The following is a 14801-nucleotide window of genomic DNA, read 5'->3' on the forward strand; positions in this document are numbered from 1 at the left end:
CTTAAAAAGTTTAAATTATTGGAAAATAAGGTCAGAAGGCAAATCACAAAATACAGTTGACCCTTTTACAGTGTGGGGGGTCAGGGGCATCGACCATATGCAACTTTTGACTCCCCCCAAACTGCTAGTAGCCAACCATTGACCAGAAGCCTTACCGATGGTCAGTATTTTGTTTGTTGTATTATATACTGTATTCCTATAATAAACCAGAGGTAAAATTAAGAAAATCACAAGGAAGGGACGCCCGGGTGGCTCAGTCAGTTAAGTGTCTGCCTTTGGCTCAGGTCATGATCCCGGGGTCCTGGGATTGAGCCCCACATCGGGCTCCTGACTCAGTGGGGAACCTGCTTCTCCCTCTACCTGCTGCTCCCCCTGCTTGTGCTGACAAATAAAATCTTAAAAAAAGAAAATCACAATGAAGCAAAAATACACTTAGAGTACTATTTTTAAAAAATCCATGTGGAAGTAGATCCATACAGTTCAAACCCATGTTGGCCAAGGGTCAACTGTATAATAATTTTAGTGAGACAGGCAGAATGAGATAATGAAAAGAGTCCTGATTTAGAACCGTTGTGCTTGTGTCCTGGTCCATGCTAACAGAGACTCAAGCCCCTCGTGATAAAATTGTCATGATAAAAATACAGCTCACCCCTTTGTTGTCACTAGAATAGCGAGAATATGTGAGAATATGCCAGCACTGTGCCTGGCAGAAAACAGATACAATAGTTTCGTTTTTTATTTTCAAAACACAAGTAGGGGCACCTGGAGGGCTCAGTCGGTTGAGTGGCAGACTGTTGATTTCAGCTCAGGCTGTGATCTCAGGGTTGTGTGACTTGGGCAACCCGGCTCAGTGGGGAGTCCTCTCCTTCTCCCTCTGCCCCTCCCCCCACCTGCCCGCTCTAAAATAAAATGAATCTTGCAAACACACACACACACACACCCCTCCTGTCTATATACTGTACATCCTCTTCTACGCTCAACACACTCACCCACAGAGAACCTCCTTTTTAGGTCCATCTGTTTCCATGAGAAAACAACTCTCCTATCACTCATAATCTGCCCTCTATTAAAAGCACATAAAATTGTCAAGATAATAGTATTTTTGCCTTATTTGATGCTTTCAATATACAGAAATCACAAGGCACTATTTAAGCACATGAAAGCAGTTTAGGAAAAATGTTTAAACAAGATACCATTTTAAAAACAAAGTACTGAAATAAGCAAGCACTGCATCTTGATCAACTAAAGAGTAAATTTGACTCAAGCTTTCTCCAGCCTTCTCTCTCATACAACACAAACTGGTAATCTTAAAAAAAAAAAAAAATCAGAGCACTGTATCAAACACTCATACGTGGTTTTTTTCATGAAGTACATTCTCAGATTGAAATCTGCCTGGTAGCCTTTAAAAATAAAATGGCCTGAGTAAAGCTGTTTCCACTCTGATTTTTTATTTAAAAAACTGATTTAAGAGTAAACTGTCTTTAGGGAAGAGTTCATAGTCGTGAGATATTTGCTTTGCCATTGGAAAGTGAAAGCTCCAACCCGAGAACCACCAATCTCTGAAGTCAGAAAACGTGAGGCATCTTTACCTCCCCCTATCCCTCCTCTCATTTCCTTACAGACTGTGGCTCTTAATCACAGATGCGCAACGGTCTCTGCATTCCTACCAAACCACCCAGGTCTGAAAAAGTGTGAAGCCTATGTCCTTTAGCCACCTACAGGGAAGTTGCCAATAACATCCTTGAGACTCCTCAACCCTGCGAGGGCAAATCACAAACTTGTTCCCTAAACCAGAAAGCAGATGCTTCTGGTCCCCAGTGAAACTGAAGGCTCCTCCCACTCACAGAAGAAAGGCAACCAGGTTTCAGTCCTTTCGATTCATTTTGTAAAAGACGAATTTTTAAAAAGCAATTAACTGAGCACACGTGTTCTTCCCTCCGCCCTGACATATATTTACAATCCCTCCATTTTCTTCAAGTTAGAGAAGTCATAATAAGTACACTCGCTTGAAAGGCATTAGGAACTCATTTGGAGAACTGAGTTCTATTAGACAAGCAGAGAGGGAGGTGAGCAAGGTTGAGTTTTCTTTTTCATTCCCGCACTACCAGGCAATTACGCATATGTTTTCAAACAAGCAAAGCGTTTGGAACGCACGACGATGCAAAGTAATGCGAGGCACAAGAAACCGGCACGATGCAGCTGGTGTGTTCCGTGTCACAAAGGCTGCTCGGGCACCACACCGCGAGTCTGAGGCTCCCAGCTGCCTCCCATCGCATCCGGTCCCAGGTCCCAAAACCAACGGGCTCCGGACCCGTGAGAGAGAAGCGAACAAGAGCCGGGCGCCCCTCTCGGGGGGGTGGGGGACGAGAAAGTGAGGGGAGACTGCGGGAGCGCGCGGAGGACGGGTGGCGGGTCCCGCGGAGCCAAAGGACAACGGAACGGGGGTGGAGGGGCGATGTGACAAAGGCGCAGGAGCGCCGGCTGCAGCGCAGGCCGAGGGAGGCGACCTGGGCACCAAGGCCAGGGATTAGTGACCGACGGGAGGGGGAGGCGGCTTCTGGGGCCCGCGGCAGATCGCGGCGCGTGAGCCCGCCCGGAGGGGCGCGTGGCCCGGGCGCGGGAGCAGGGCGCGTCGGTCACCTGTATTGTTTGAAAAGCTGGTCCGACTCCCTGAAGCCGTTGTTGAGCAGCATGTTGATGCCAGCCAGGGCCAGCTCCGCGTCCTGCAGGGGCGCCGCCGCCGCCGCCGCGGCCGAGTCTCCGTCGTCCTGCCGCCGCGGCCGCTGCTGCTCCGAGCCCGCCATGGGCGCGCGAGGCTGTGCGCAGGGCCGAGGCGAGGTGGGGCGGCAGCTGCTGCGGCCCCCGCGCGCCCGGAGCCCGGCTCTACCTGCCCGGAGCGCCGAGCAGCCGAGCGGGGCGGGGGAGGGGCGGCGCCGGGCTGGGCGGGCCGGGGCGGGCCGGGGGGGAGGAGCCGGGCCGGCTGCAGCGCGGCGGGGTACGTGAGCGCCCAGGCCGCCACCTCCCGCCGCCGCGGGGATTACTCAGCAGCCGGCCGCCCGCCTGCTCCTCCCGCTCCCTCCGAGACGCCCCCTCGGGCGGGCACCCAAGTGGAATCCGTTTCCGGGTGTCTCTTACCCCGCCGAGCCGGGGCCCGAGCGGCCGCCGCCCCTGCTTCCTGCAGCCCCCGCGCGCCTCCCGGGTCCCTCCCGGCCCGGGTCCCCACCCTGCACCCCTCGCCCCGCCGCCCTGGGCCAGCGCGCCGAGCCTGCTCGGACACTCGCAAGGCACCGAGGCCCGGACTTTGACTCTTTCCTCCAAAAAAAGCCGGACCCGGGGGTCGCGGGGAAGCAAGCGAGTTTGAGAGGGGGACAGGGAACTCCGCCTGGGGCGCAGCGAGGGCGCGCGGCTGGAGACCACCTGGCCGCACCGGGCGCACGCTAACGTGGCCAGTAGCGCCAGAAACTAGGGACCGGCGGCGCCCGCGACCCCCAACTTTATCGTGACCTTGGGGCCGGCCCCCTAGCCCAAGGTAGCCAATCCCCGAGGAGGTGGGAGGAGGGGGCGGGGCCCGAGGGCACCTGCGGGCCGGCTGCGGGAGTCCAGCGCTGAGGAGCTGGAGCCGAGAGGATCCTGGATCCTGGTACGCACCCTCTCCGGCCGCCACCAACATTTTTGCCCGATGGGGCAAGAGGACAAATGGAGGCCAATGTGGCATATACCTAAATATTTAAAGTTTCTAAATTAAGCTCTTCAAGTGTTTTCTATTATTACCCTGACAATTATACTTTCATACCAGTGAAACAGAAAAAGAAGTATAAAGCTATGGTTTATTATATGACCGAATATCAGTAAAATGTCAAAGATGACAGAACTCAGTCATTATTGCATATGCCTGACTGTTCTTATGATGGGCTGGTAATATCTGCGTGGGTAATATTAGGGAGACAATTCACAAGTAACGTGTATGTGTTCCCATAAATTCGTATTTTTCACCTTTATTTTAGCAAAATCACTAAATATGTTATGACAATCAAGATTATGTTCTTAATGTCAAATCAGACCACCTTTCTTAAGTCACTGTGGTTCTTATAGTGTGGTTTATTAGTTTCAGTTTGGAGAAATTGCTCTGCTGAAGCAATTACAGCTGAAAGTTTTCAAAAATTAAAGTGATATTCGGGTTTAGAGATAACCCATTCAGATCCAGCATTATAATGAGGTCAATAGGATAAATTAGCACAGAAAATATTTCAAAAATAATTTTATTTCATCATACAAGTTGCTATCACTTATTCTGTGATTTGTGCCATCCCTTACAAGAATATCTAAACCCATATGGTATTTCCAACTTTCATATATACCAATTTAAGACTAATGTGAATTGCTGTCATTCTTTAGCTGTCATTTGTTAGAACACCATGCTAATCCTTGCGTACATCTGGACCCACAAAGAGGAACATCAAAAGAAGCAAGAAAATGGATGATTCTCCCCTCGGGGAAACAATACTTTATAATACAGGGATCACTGCATTCATGTGATCTGAGAGGACTTCATAGCTTTGCCAGGTTTTTTATCCAAGTACTCTTGGACGTAAAATAGTGTTAGATTCAAACATAATAATAATAAAAAAAAAGATTCCAATATCCTCAGTGCCACGGATCTACATGACATTCATAGGCTGTAAGCTTTGGTTTTAGGACATTGAGGAAGAGATAAGTTGTATTGCCTTGGGGTCTGAAAAATGTTAAGTGTGCGAATGGGTGTTAAGGGTTCTAAGTTCTGTGAAGCCAGCACCAACACCGATGACAGAGGTGTCCCTATGTTCTTTAATACATTTGTGTGTGTGTCTGCATCTTTTCCCGGGCCATCTAACGCACATCTGAGGTACTGTACTAGCCCATGGGGCTCTTGCCAGAGAGTGTTCCCCGGTCATACATTGCCAGTGGTGACCAGAGCTGACAACATGCCCAGTGCTTGTAAGCTGCCTGAACTTTGGATCTGTGGAAACATCTACCCCCCTAATCCTGAAACAATGTAGTCAACAAGGGAGAGAAGCTAAGAGGGCAATACCAAACCTAGCAGCCTGTACTCCCCCGCCTGGAGAAGGCAGCCAAGCCCAATTCTCCATGTCCATCAAGGAATTGATGGCCCCGTGGGCATTAACAAGTTGGATCTGGGGCCCTGAAGCTCAGAATGGGGGTGGGGGAGGAGTGAGCGAAATCAAAGCAATCTGTCTCAGAAACCTAGTACAAATGGTTACACAGACTTAATGAAATTTAGCTGTTGAGCAATTGGGGCAAGATCCAGCACAACTGCCCAGCACCCCATAATAGGTGATATGGATAGAGGATAGCTCTGCCATGTAATTCACACCAGACATGGGCCAAATTGGATCTAACCAAATGCCACAATTAGATTACCAGCAGCATCTTCAATGGACATGTTCAAATATTTGCTCTGCAACGAGGGATACAAAGAGGATTCAAAACGGGGCTCGTAACCCAGAAGCAAGGCAATATGTGATCCAGTAATTAGACGTGCGACAGCTGTAGTTGGCAGTGACACCTGCCCAAGGTTTACCTGGCAGGCAGGGAATGAAGGCTGCTCGTGTTTTCTTCACTAGATAACAACGGCAGATAATGATGGGTGTTTAAGAGGTCATCGTGTATATTACCTACAAAAGGAAGGAAAATCTAGATTACCAACACGTTAGGACGCCACGCACTCGAAATGGTAAGATTCTCAGCACCGTTTCGCAGCACTAAGGCAGTCTTCGGTGGTGCCCTTGGCTGCAACCTGATAGGATTTACCTAGTGTTCCCTTTGGCAAGAGGAAGGAGCAAAGAAGAGGGAGGGAGAGGGGGAGGAAAAGAAAAGCTCTCAGATGGAGGGAAAAAACGATTTCCTTTCTACATACCTCTTGTGGGTATTACCAGTATTTTGCGGTTCTTCGTGAGATTTCATTGTGAAAATGAAACTCCAAGTCTCAATGATTTGTGAAAAGTTTTAGATGTGTCTTTCTACATGGTAGATTTTTTAGTAAGTTAAGATGTCTTGGTTGCAAGTAACAGAAAAATCTGACCCAAATGGCTCAGAAAAGCAAATTTATTGGTTCATGAAAAGGGATTTCCCACAAAGAGGCTGGGCCAGGGCTGCAGACCTGTGACTTGGACCCAGTTTCTCCACCTTTCTACCCTGCGGCTCTGCCACTTTGGTGCTTGGTGGGGCTATTTTCAGGCGCTTCCATCTTGGTACCCAAACAGCTGGAAGTTTCCCGGGGCTACCTGCTTGCTTTTTCACATCCACTAGGAAGGCATTACGTTTTCAATGCTTAACCCAAAATCCCCTAATTGAATCTCAGTGTCTTTCAGGTTCTCATTCTTTTTTTTTTTTTAAAGAGTTATTTATTTGAGAGAGAGCGAGCAGGGGGCGGGGCGGAGGGAGAGAGGCAGACTCCAGCTGAGCACCGAGCCCGAGCCCGATAAGGGACTCCATTCCAGAACCGTGAGCTCATGACCTAAGCTGAAATCAAGGGTCCAATGCTCTACGGACTGAGCCACCCAGGCCCCCCCAGGTGCTCTTTCTTGAACCAATGAATGTGATTAGAAGGAGGTGGTTCATTATGACTGGATTAAGCCAATCAGAGCCTGCTCCAGGATCTGGGAGGTGGAACCAATTCCACCCAAACTCCAAGGCTGGGAAATTCCAGGTCTACTAAGAAAAGGAAGGTGGAAAATGGATGTCAGAGGGAGAACTAACAATATTCCTCACTCTTGTCTTCCTAAACATGTTTTGAGTTTTTGGAGTTACATTTTAATGCATTTAGAGAATATACTACCTTAAGAAATCTTGTTGTCTGTGCCTTAGGTCATATTAACATTTTTTGGTAATGCTAGTAACTATGCCTTGATACATCTTTCTGTAAGCCCGCACCATCAGTTGAAATAAATATAGGTTCCCAGAATGTCTGGAATTCTGAAATGGGGGAGAGCTGGGAAATTAATGTCACTGCATTTTCACGTTATGCTAACTTCGCAAACTCAGCCTGTCACTCGACTGAAGGTGAGGGAAGATTGAGTTAACTGCTTTTAATTAGAAAGCACATCAGGCCAAGGGTTGACATGTAAAACTGTAAAGCAGGTTCCTTCCTTTTCTACTCACAGGTGGGCCACTGGCTGCCCTCTAAGGAGAGGAGCACGTGGTGGACCCAAGGGGATCCACCTGGCTGTTTCTCTGGCAGGCTGGATGCCTGCAACAGGACACTCCCGCTGCCCTGCAGACCACAGTGGTGACCACGAGGCAGGAAACTATCCCCTTCAGACTGGATGCCTTTTCATCTGCTTTTTCCCAAACTAAATCCCCAGTGGACATAGTACAGGTTTAAGCACGTGTTTACTAGAGGTGCGATCATTGCTCTGCTGCTGGGTAAATTCGGGCGCACGACTGGGGAAGGCGTCCTCTCCTTCCTCCAGTTTACCTCCCCCGGGAAGCTCAAGCAGTGAGGCCTCCTGCCCAAGTCCTGGACTGTGATGTGCTTGAGTGGGAGTAAAGCTCTTCTCTTGGTCTTCACAGAGATTCTCTCTCTCTTTCCCTCTCTTTCTCCCTTCCCATTCCTTTCCGTTTCCTTCTGTACCCCTTGCCTTTAACCTGCCTCCTGGCCTTTCAGGGACAGTTGCTGTACCCTAGATCTCCCGCCCTCCCTGCTCCTTACAGAAATAACCCAGCCTCCCTCTCCCTTAGTGCCTTCTCAGGAGTCGCAGATTCTGCAGCCTCTGGTGAGTGCCCATGACTTCTCTGTCCACTGACTGCTGCCCTGTGAAGGAAGAGGTTGTCTCTGGTTTCAAGGTCTGGGTCTGCTGAGTCCCTGGGGTGGGAAGCAGATGGGCTCTGGGCCTATGGATGAGGGCAGGGAAAGACATCAAAAGGAGGTTTCATTTGGTGGGTTTTCTCCTGGTGTACCTAAAACCAAACTTATCAGGGCACCTGGGTGGCTCGGTGGGTTAAGCATCTGCCTTTGGTTCAGGTCAAGATCTCAGGGTCCTGGGATCGAGCCCCGAGTCGGGCTCCCTGGTTAGCAGGGAGCCTGCTTCTCCCTCTCCCTCTGCCCCTCCCCCTGTTCACACGTACTCTCTCTCAAATAAACAGATAGAATCTTTAAAAAAAAAATCAAACTTATCTTGCCACTATGATTAATTTTGATCTGGAATTTCCATTTTTATCTAAAAAAATTATTTTCCTTCTATCCATGTAACTTTACCTTATTTCTTGCTAACAATCCTAGCCTTATTATGCTAAGATGTTATTAAACCTTTCCTACATTAACTAATAACAAATGTCATATCCCAATTCTTCTAACCATCAGGCTTCCCCCCAACTGAAGGAGAAAGGAAGAGACACCTTTCTGTTCACCTAACCACATATGTGAATCTATTTTGGGTGGAAGCTGCAGCCTTGACATTTGCTTCTCAGAGTAGATTTATTTCCAAATCTTAAAGTGTAGTCAGATTCCCTAGGACTGTCTAGAGCACGTAATAGGCGCTCAACACCTGTTTGTAAGTTGTATGGTGAGGACGAGCTACCGAAGGGGTGAGTTGGAAGTACAGGGGGAAGGAGATTGTGCCCGGAATCTAAATCAGAGAATACGATTCTGCAGTGCATTAAATTTGTGACCTAGGGTAATTCTACTTAACCTCTTTTAGGCTTAGTTCCCCCATTTGTAATATGAAGACAATTGGTACCTTCAAGGCAAGTAAATAAAATAGTGGACATATGTTTCGTGAGCTGTAATGGCAAGATATTATCTGAACCCAAACAATTAGTATTCTAATATAAAGTAAAGCCAATTGATCCTTCTGTTCATATATCTACTTGTCAACGGTATTATCTTGAAATATCCAGCTACAAAAAAGCCTGTGCAATTAAAAAGCCAGATGCATCATATGGAGATGATTAATTTAAACCATTTCTACTGTAAACAATACATTTTTGCTGTTATTAATGCAGCCTGAGGAGGAAGTGCAGATTTTCTTCTAAATGTATAAAATGTAGAAAGTAAAAATATCCAGGTTCCAGACTTCTTTGTTTGGATCTGAATGATCTCCGCTTCAATAATCCATTAATATGTTTTTGACACGACCTGAAGGGTTGGACAAGGAAATCAGTGAATATTTGGCATGAAGATTTTAAAAATGCATCTTCTGTGTCCTGTGTATATAACATGTTTTGCAGTCAGCTCTTATCTTTGCAAGGAAGGATGCATTGCTAATATACGATAATGCCTTATTTAAAGTCACTTGCGTTTTGCTCTGGGGTTCAGTTAGCAAACCAGGTGTTCCAACCCATAACTCAGCACCATTGCATTCCCCACGGTAACTTTAGGAACTAGTTGAAGAAAAAGTTTTCTAGCAGCTCAGGTAATCCATACAAGTATTATCTGTGCAAATATTTGGACATCCTGGAGCTGAGTGTCCTGAATCTCTGTTTTTTTTTTCACAGGGAACTCACTGAGTTTTCCCACTGTGTTGGAACAGGGGTGAGTGCCTGCAATATTTAGACTTATGTACAAGCCCTCTCATTACTTCAGATGAGACAGGTAGCCAGATACACATTGAGAGCACAACATGTAAGTACCATAGTAGACCTTGGTACAAAGTTTGTAAGAATCTGTTTAATTCGGGGATTTACTCCTTACATGAGCACAAAAAATCTATACTTCATAAACTGATAGATGCTGATTTTTCTAATGATTTGTTGACTCTTTACACCTTTAGAATTAGCATGTGGACCACACCAGAATAGCCGTCTCACTAATTTATAGCCAGTTCTTGATTTTTGAGTCCCAGATCGTATTAGCCAGTTTGAGAGTCCCCATTAGTCATCAAGGGAAGCTAATCATCATTTTTTACCCCTTTCACATCTATTTTCAAAAGGAGATCCATCACAATTGCAGATATCTTAAACAATGGGAATAAAATTTTGAAGACCATTCCAGAAGGAATTCAAAAGATGAAAAGAATAATATCTTTAAAAAGAAAGTATTTGCCGTCTCCCAATGTAGGTAAAGGAAGCTATGTCTGCTGCAGTGTAAAATATTTTATATTTCCTTTAAAAGATTCTATTAAAAGAGCTGCTTTCCTAACACACACACACACACACACGCACACGCACACGCACAAAACTCATCTTGAAAATGTTCTAAAATTATATAGTGGTGATGATTGCACAACTTTGTAAATATACTAAAAACCATTGGGTTGTACACTGTAAATGGTGAATTTTTCAGTATGTAAATCATAAGTCAATAAAGAAGTTAATATAAAATTTTTTTAAATCATTCTAAACCACAGGGCGCAAGACAGAGAAGAAGGGGGTTCATGGTTTGCTTCTTTGATTTCACATATCGGGGCAGAAAAACATAGTTTATTATGAAAAATAAACCCTCATCTTGAAAAGTACCCATAAATCAGAAATGGCCGTTGGCTGCCGTCACTACATGTCTGCTGTTAGATTAAGACTTTACATATGTTCTATTCTAATTCTCAAAGTTACCCTGTCAGGTGGGCTTTATCCCAGGTTTACAGATGTGAAAATAAATACAAAGAAGTTGGATAATTTTCCTCACACCACGCAGCCAGTGAGGGTTGAAGTGAGGTTCAGCTATAGGTCTCATTGCACATAGCGGGGAGGTCCTACCTGTTAAACTAAAAACCTAGTATTTTCTAGAGGCCTGACTGAGGGAGTATACACACATACACCCTTAGGAGTTTGATGTGACCATCATCATCTCTTCCTGAAAGTGAGAAAGAGTATCCCTTCCAGTGAGAAGGTATTTCGAAGACAGGTAGACATATGAGCTCACACATGCTCAGAGTGATCAAAACTGAGGTGGGTCCAGGCTCTGCGTCTTACTGGAACCCCAGGCGGGTCTAATGTCAGCAGACCTCACACAGCCCCATGAAAAGAGTGGTCCAGATGGAAACTCCTAGAAAGCCGAGCACGTATTGGTTATGTTTGTGTACATGGCCTGATTTCTTAGCCTCAGTGTAAGTTGCAGAAATATTTCATGAATAAATGAGTTGAAAGCATGACCTAGTATGGGATTTTGATGGTAAGTCATTTTTATATTGTTGGATATGAACAGTGGTATTATTAAACTGAGGATAAATGTGTATATTTAGACTTTAAAATAGAAGGCATTTTACATAACATTTTAAAAAACTGTATGCATTCCCCTGGCTAGTGATTTATGTATCTGGAGTTGAAAGCAACGCTATACAGAGGGTCAGGGTGACCAGTCGGAAGAAGACAGGCCCCCATTAAGGAGGGAAGAGGATGTGGACACTAAGACATCACTTAAAGCCTAACTCTTGACATTTATTTTTAAACGCGGTTGTAAAAGAAGACTCAGAACATTCAGCTGTGTCATGGCTAAAAATACACATTTCTTCACTTCTCTTCACCCTCTTCACCCTGCCATCTTCTCGGAGACAGAAACAGTGAAAACAAGGAGATCTGGGAGACTGCAAAGGGAAAATGAGAACCCAGATTATATCCCCAGATAGGGAACTGGATGCCCAGATGCCACAGGGACTGGTTTCGTCATTTCCAAAACCAGACCAAAAAACAACAGTTTTCTGGGCTCGGGAGCAACCTTACTTCCCTTACCTCTCTGAAAAGGCAACGGCCTCCAGTGGGCAGCCCCTCACTTCTGTTTACGAGCAATGGTACTGTTTCCAGACCCCCACCCCACCATACTTGCCTAGGAAGCTAACTCACCTTGCCTTGTGTTTAAAAAAAAAAAAAAAAAAGCTTTCATTCCTCTACACTTAAGATAGCAGTTCTATTGGTTTCCTTTATTCAGTTAAGTGATTCAAGAAAATTTCAGAATTATTTGCCTGTATAGAACTCTTTTTCATACAAGTGTCATACTGAGACAGTAGGATAAGCAAAAAAGACTTAACTCCAATAAAGCCACTGGTCAGAGGCAGGGGTTAAAAGTTTCCATACACTTAGAGACAAATCCCTCCTTCTGGGAAAGCGATCAAATGCAAGATAACAGCCATTAGGGAGTCATGGTTGTCTGGGCAAAATTAGAAGTAACAATTTAAAGCCTGCTTGTACCAGTAGTTCTATTTTCCAGGAGCCCTAAAAGCATGTCAACCATGGAGAAAGGCATCCTGTGATTGTCTTGTGTCCACTGAAGAGTAAGGACCACAAGATAATGACCGTGTGACTGAAGGATGCTTGGCCGTTCCCAGCCCCTCACCCTTTGGGAAAAGTGCCTTTATAAGCCTGGCACACTACCCCTTTGGAGAGTGACATTCCTCTTTCTTGCTGGCTACTTTGTGCAGAAGCTATCTCTAATAAACTCCGCCTGCTTTCTTTCTTTCAAGTTCAGTGTGCATTTCTACGACATTGAGACTCAAGAAGCTGGTCTTGGGGATCTGGTAATAATACAAGTGGTCACAGGTACACTAGTGGTTCACTCCAAGAGTGACACGTTACATAAATTGCAGGTTAACCCAGTTGTTGTCCAGGATGACTTAGTTACTGGATATATCAGAAAGACTATCATATTTTACAAGGTCCAGTTCAGTTCAATGACATTTTTTTCAAGGACTACTATGTGCCAGCCGCTGTACGCTGGGTGCTATGGAAGACAAGACTGAAGAAAGTACAACTCCTGAATCTGAGAATCTTCTAGTCTAGTGGATGAGACAGACACACCAACAGATACTCTAATATTAAACGGTCAGAAGATTGAGGTATATGCTGTGTGCTATGGGAGCACAGAGAGGGGCAATAGTCCAGCTGGGGGTTCCTGGAAGGCTTCCTGGAAGGGTTATGGTAATAAGCTGAGTCTGGAAAAGAGAGGTAGGAAAGACATCCCCAGTTAAGGGACCAGCATGAGCAATGGCATGGACAACTGAAACAGCTGAAATCTGCAAACAGCACAGTTATGCTAGAGTGTAGGAGTGTCAAGGGCTGAGGCTGGGGAGGTGGGTCAGAGTCAGGGCACAAGACCTTTCCATGCCTTGCTAAGGAGTGCACAGGCAATGAGCAGCCGATGAGGAATTTAGGCATGGGAATGACACGATCACGTTTGTGGGTAGATGGAAGGTTCACCGGATTTAATACGAAGGGCTAATTTAATGTGAAGAAGACCGGGGACTTATGAGAGCGAACTGCAGAGAACCAGATCACTTGTTACTCCCTAGTATGTGAAATGGTAAGTTCTTTCTGTCAAACGGGCTTAAATGGAAAAGGTGCAGCCTGAGGTTGGATCTCTGGTTTTCTGCAGGGCTTGATACACGTGTTCGCTCGGAGACACCAGGACTCTACTCTTCACAGGTTGGCATTTTTCTCTCCTGCAGTGAGAGAGCAGGTAACAGGACAACTCCTCACTCTGTAGGACTTTCCTATACGTTGCAAGAGTCTAGCGTTCCTCCTTTCCAATGCTAAAAGCATCTCCCAACATTGTAATGACCCCAAAATCCTCACACATTAAAAGAAGAAAGAAAAAGTCCCGAGACTGCTACTATTCTCCTCTTTGAGCCATCACTCTAGGGTGTGAGCAATTCAAAGCCCTGGTTTGCCAGATTTCCATTTTCTCTAACACCCTCAACCCTTAGAACTCTGACTGCTGGTCAACTCGATTTCTGTGACTCTATGAACTAACAACCAACATGAAAGATCCTCTCAAGCAGTCGTCTCTGAATCTAGATCCCACTCCCCACTTCAAGGTTGTTTTCTTTGAGCATTGGTCTCCATGCTCGCTCACTCCCACAAGAAGAGGGACCATCCGTCTCTCTTCAGCTTCTATATACCCATTGCCAAGGATGATTCTGATTGGTGCTCCTTGAGTCACATGGCAATTCCTGACGCAATCACTATAAGATAGAACACTCTGATTGGCCAGCGTAGGTCCCATGGGGAAGCAGCAGCGGGGGTAGAGCACCCCTGTCTAACAGCCCCACCAGACCCACACAGAATGGGGAGAAAGTTCTTTCCAAAGAAAGGAATGTCGGCACAAGCTCATGTCTACCTCAGAGGATGGATAAACAACAACGAAATATAATTACAGGACACCTCACCCTAATGATGTTCCATTCTGTGGTAAAGAAAACTTTTTAAAAATCCAAACCTCCTTCTACCTCTTCCCAAAATTTTTGTGGGTTTGGAAAATGATCTGTTTGCTTGGAATCCAAGAGTAAATTAAGTGCAACTTTATTCATTGTTTCTTTAGGACATTGGTTATATAACTGACTTGAAAATCTCCAGGGTATGTTGGTGATGCTGGGGACAGAGCTGTGAAGAATGGATTGACTATTAGAAAACTATAGTAGAACAGGGCTGTGGGAAAAGGTAGGAACATCAGAGGAGTGTCAAGGGACCAAGTTCATTAGCCTGCTGGAAGAGCACCAGTCAAGTAAGGACAGAGAGAGGACAGAGAGAAGATAGACTGGGAGAGATGATGAAACTCCACGTACACAGATGAGAAGGGTTGCCTGTCTCAGGAGAGCCGAGAGGCTGGATATCTAGAATCAAGGAAGAGGGTCATCAATTGAATCTTGAAGGTATTTCTCTAGGTCCTTGACCAAGGGCATGATCCAGTGGCCTGAGGTCAGCCGTTTCTGTCTGAACCCCAGCCAGGAGACCAGCAAGAACTCTGGTTCTTCAGAGATATGGTGTCTAATAGATAAACAAATAAAAGTAGGCTAGAGAGGACCAGCAAAAAAAGATGGTACTATCAGTTGAGGCTGGCAGAGGAACTTCTTAACTAGGAGGCCAGGGACATCGAGGGC

At 45.9% G+C, this 14801-nt stretch overlaps 1 protein-coding gene and 1 long non-coding RNA gene across 3 annotated transcripts in view; both read right to left on the minus strand.

The window, feature by feature from the left end:
• The window catches only part of TTC39C (tetratricopeptide repeat domain 39C), a 102199-nt gene extending 99276 nt beyond the window's left edge, over positions 1–2923 (minus strand). The window contains exon 1 of the mRNA XM_045781792.2: positions 2641–2923. Coding sequence (XP_045637748.1) covers positions 2641–2804 — 164 coding nt within the window. The 5' untranslated portion in view covers positions 2805–2923. The remainder of the gene's footprint in view (positions 1–2640) is intronic.
• Positions 2924–4209: 1286 nt separating this feature from the next.
• LOC148108504 (uncharacterized) overlaps positions 4210–14801 on the minus strand; it is a 44224-nt gene continuing 33632 nt past the window's right edge. The window contains exon 4 of one of the 2 annotated variants that reach the window (XR_015727728.1): positions 4210–5672. This is a non-coding gene — a long non-coding RNA (uncharacterized LOC148108504). Of the gene's footprint in view, positions 5673–6140; positions 9134–14801 lie in introns of those variants that run through there. The other variant, XR_015727727.1, reaches the window with a different exon arrangement.

The sequence above is a fragment of the Ursus americanus genome, chromosome 19, assembly GCF_024610735.1.
Source record: "Ursus americanus isolate L20-20 chromosome 19, mUrsAme1.1.p, whole genome shotgun sequence".
NCBI lineage: Eukaryota > Metazoa > Chordata > Mammalia > Carnivora > Ursidae > Ursus > Ursus americanus.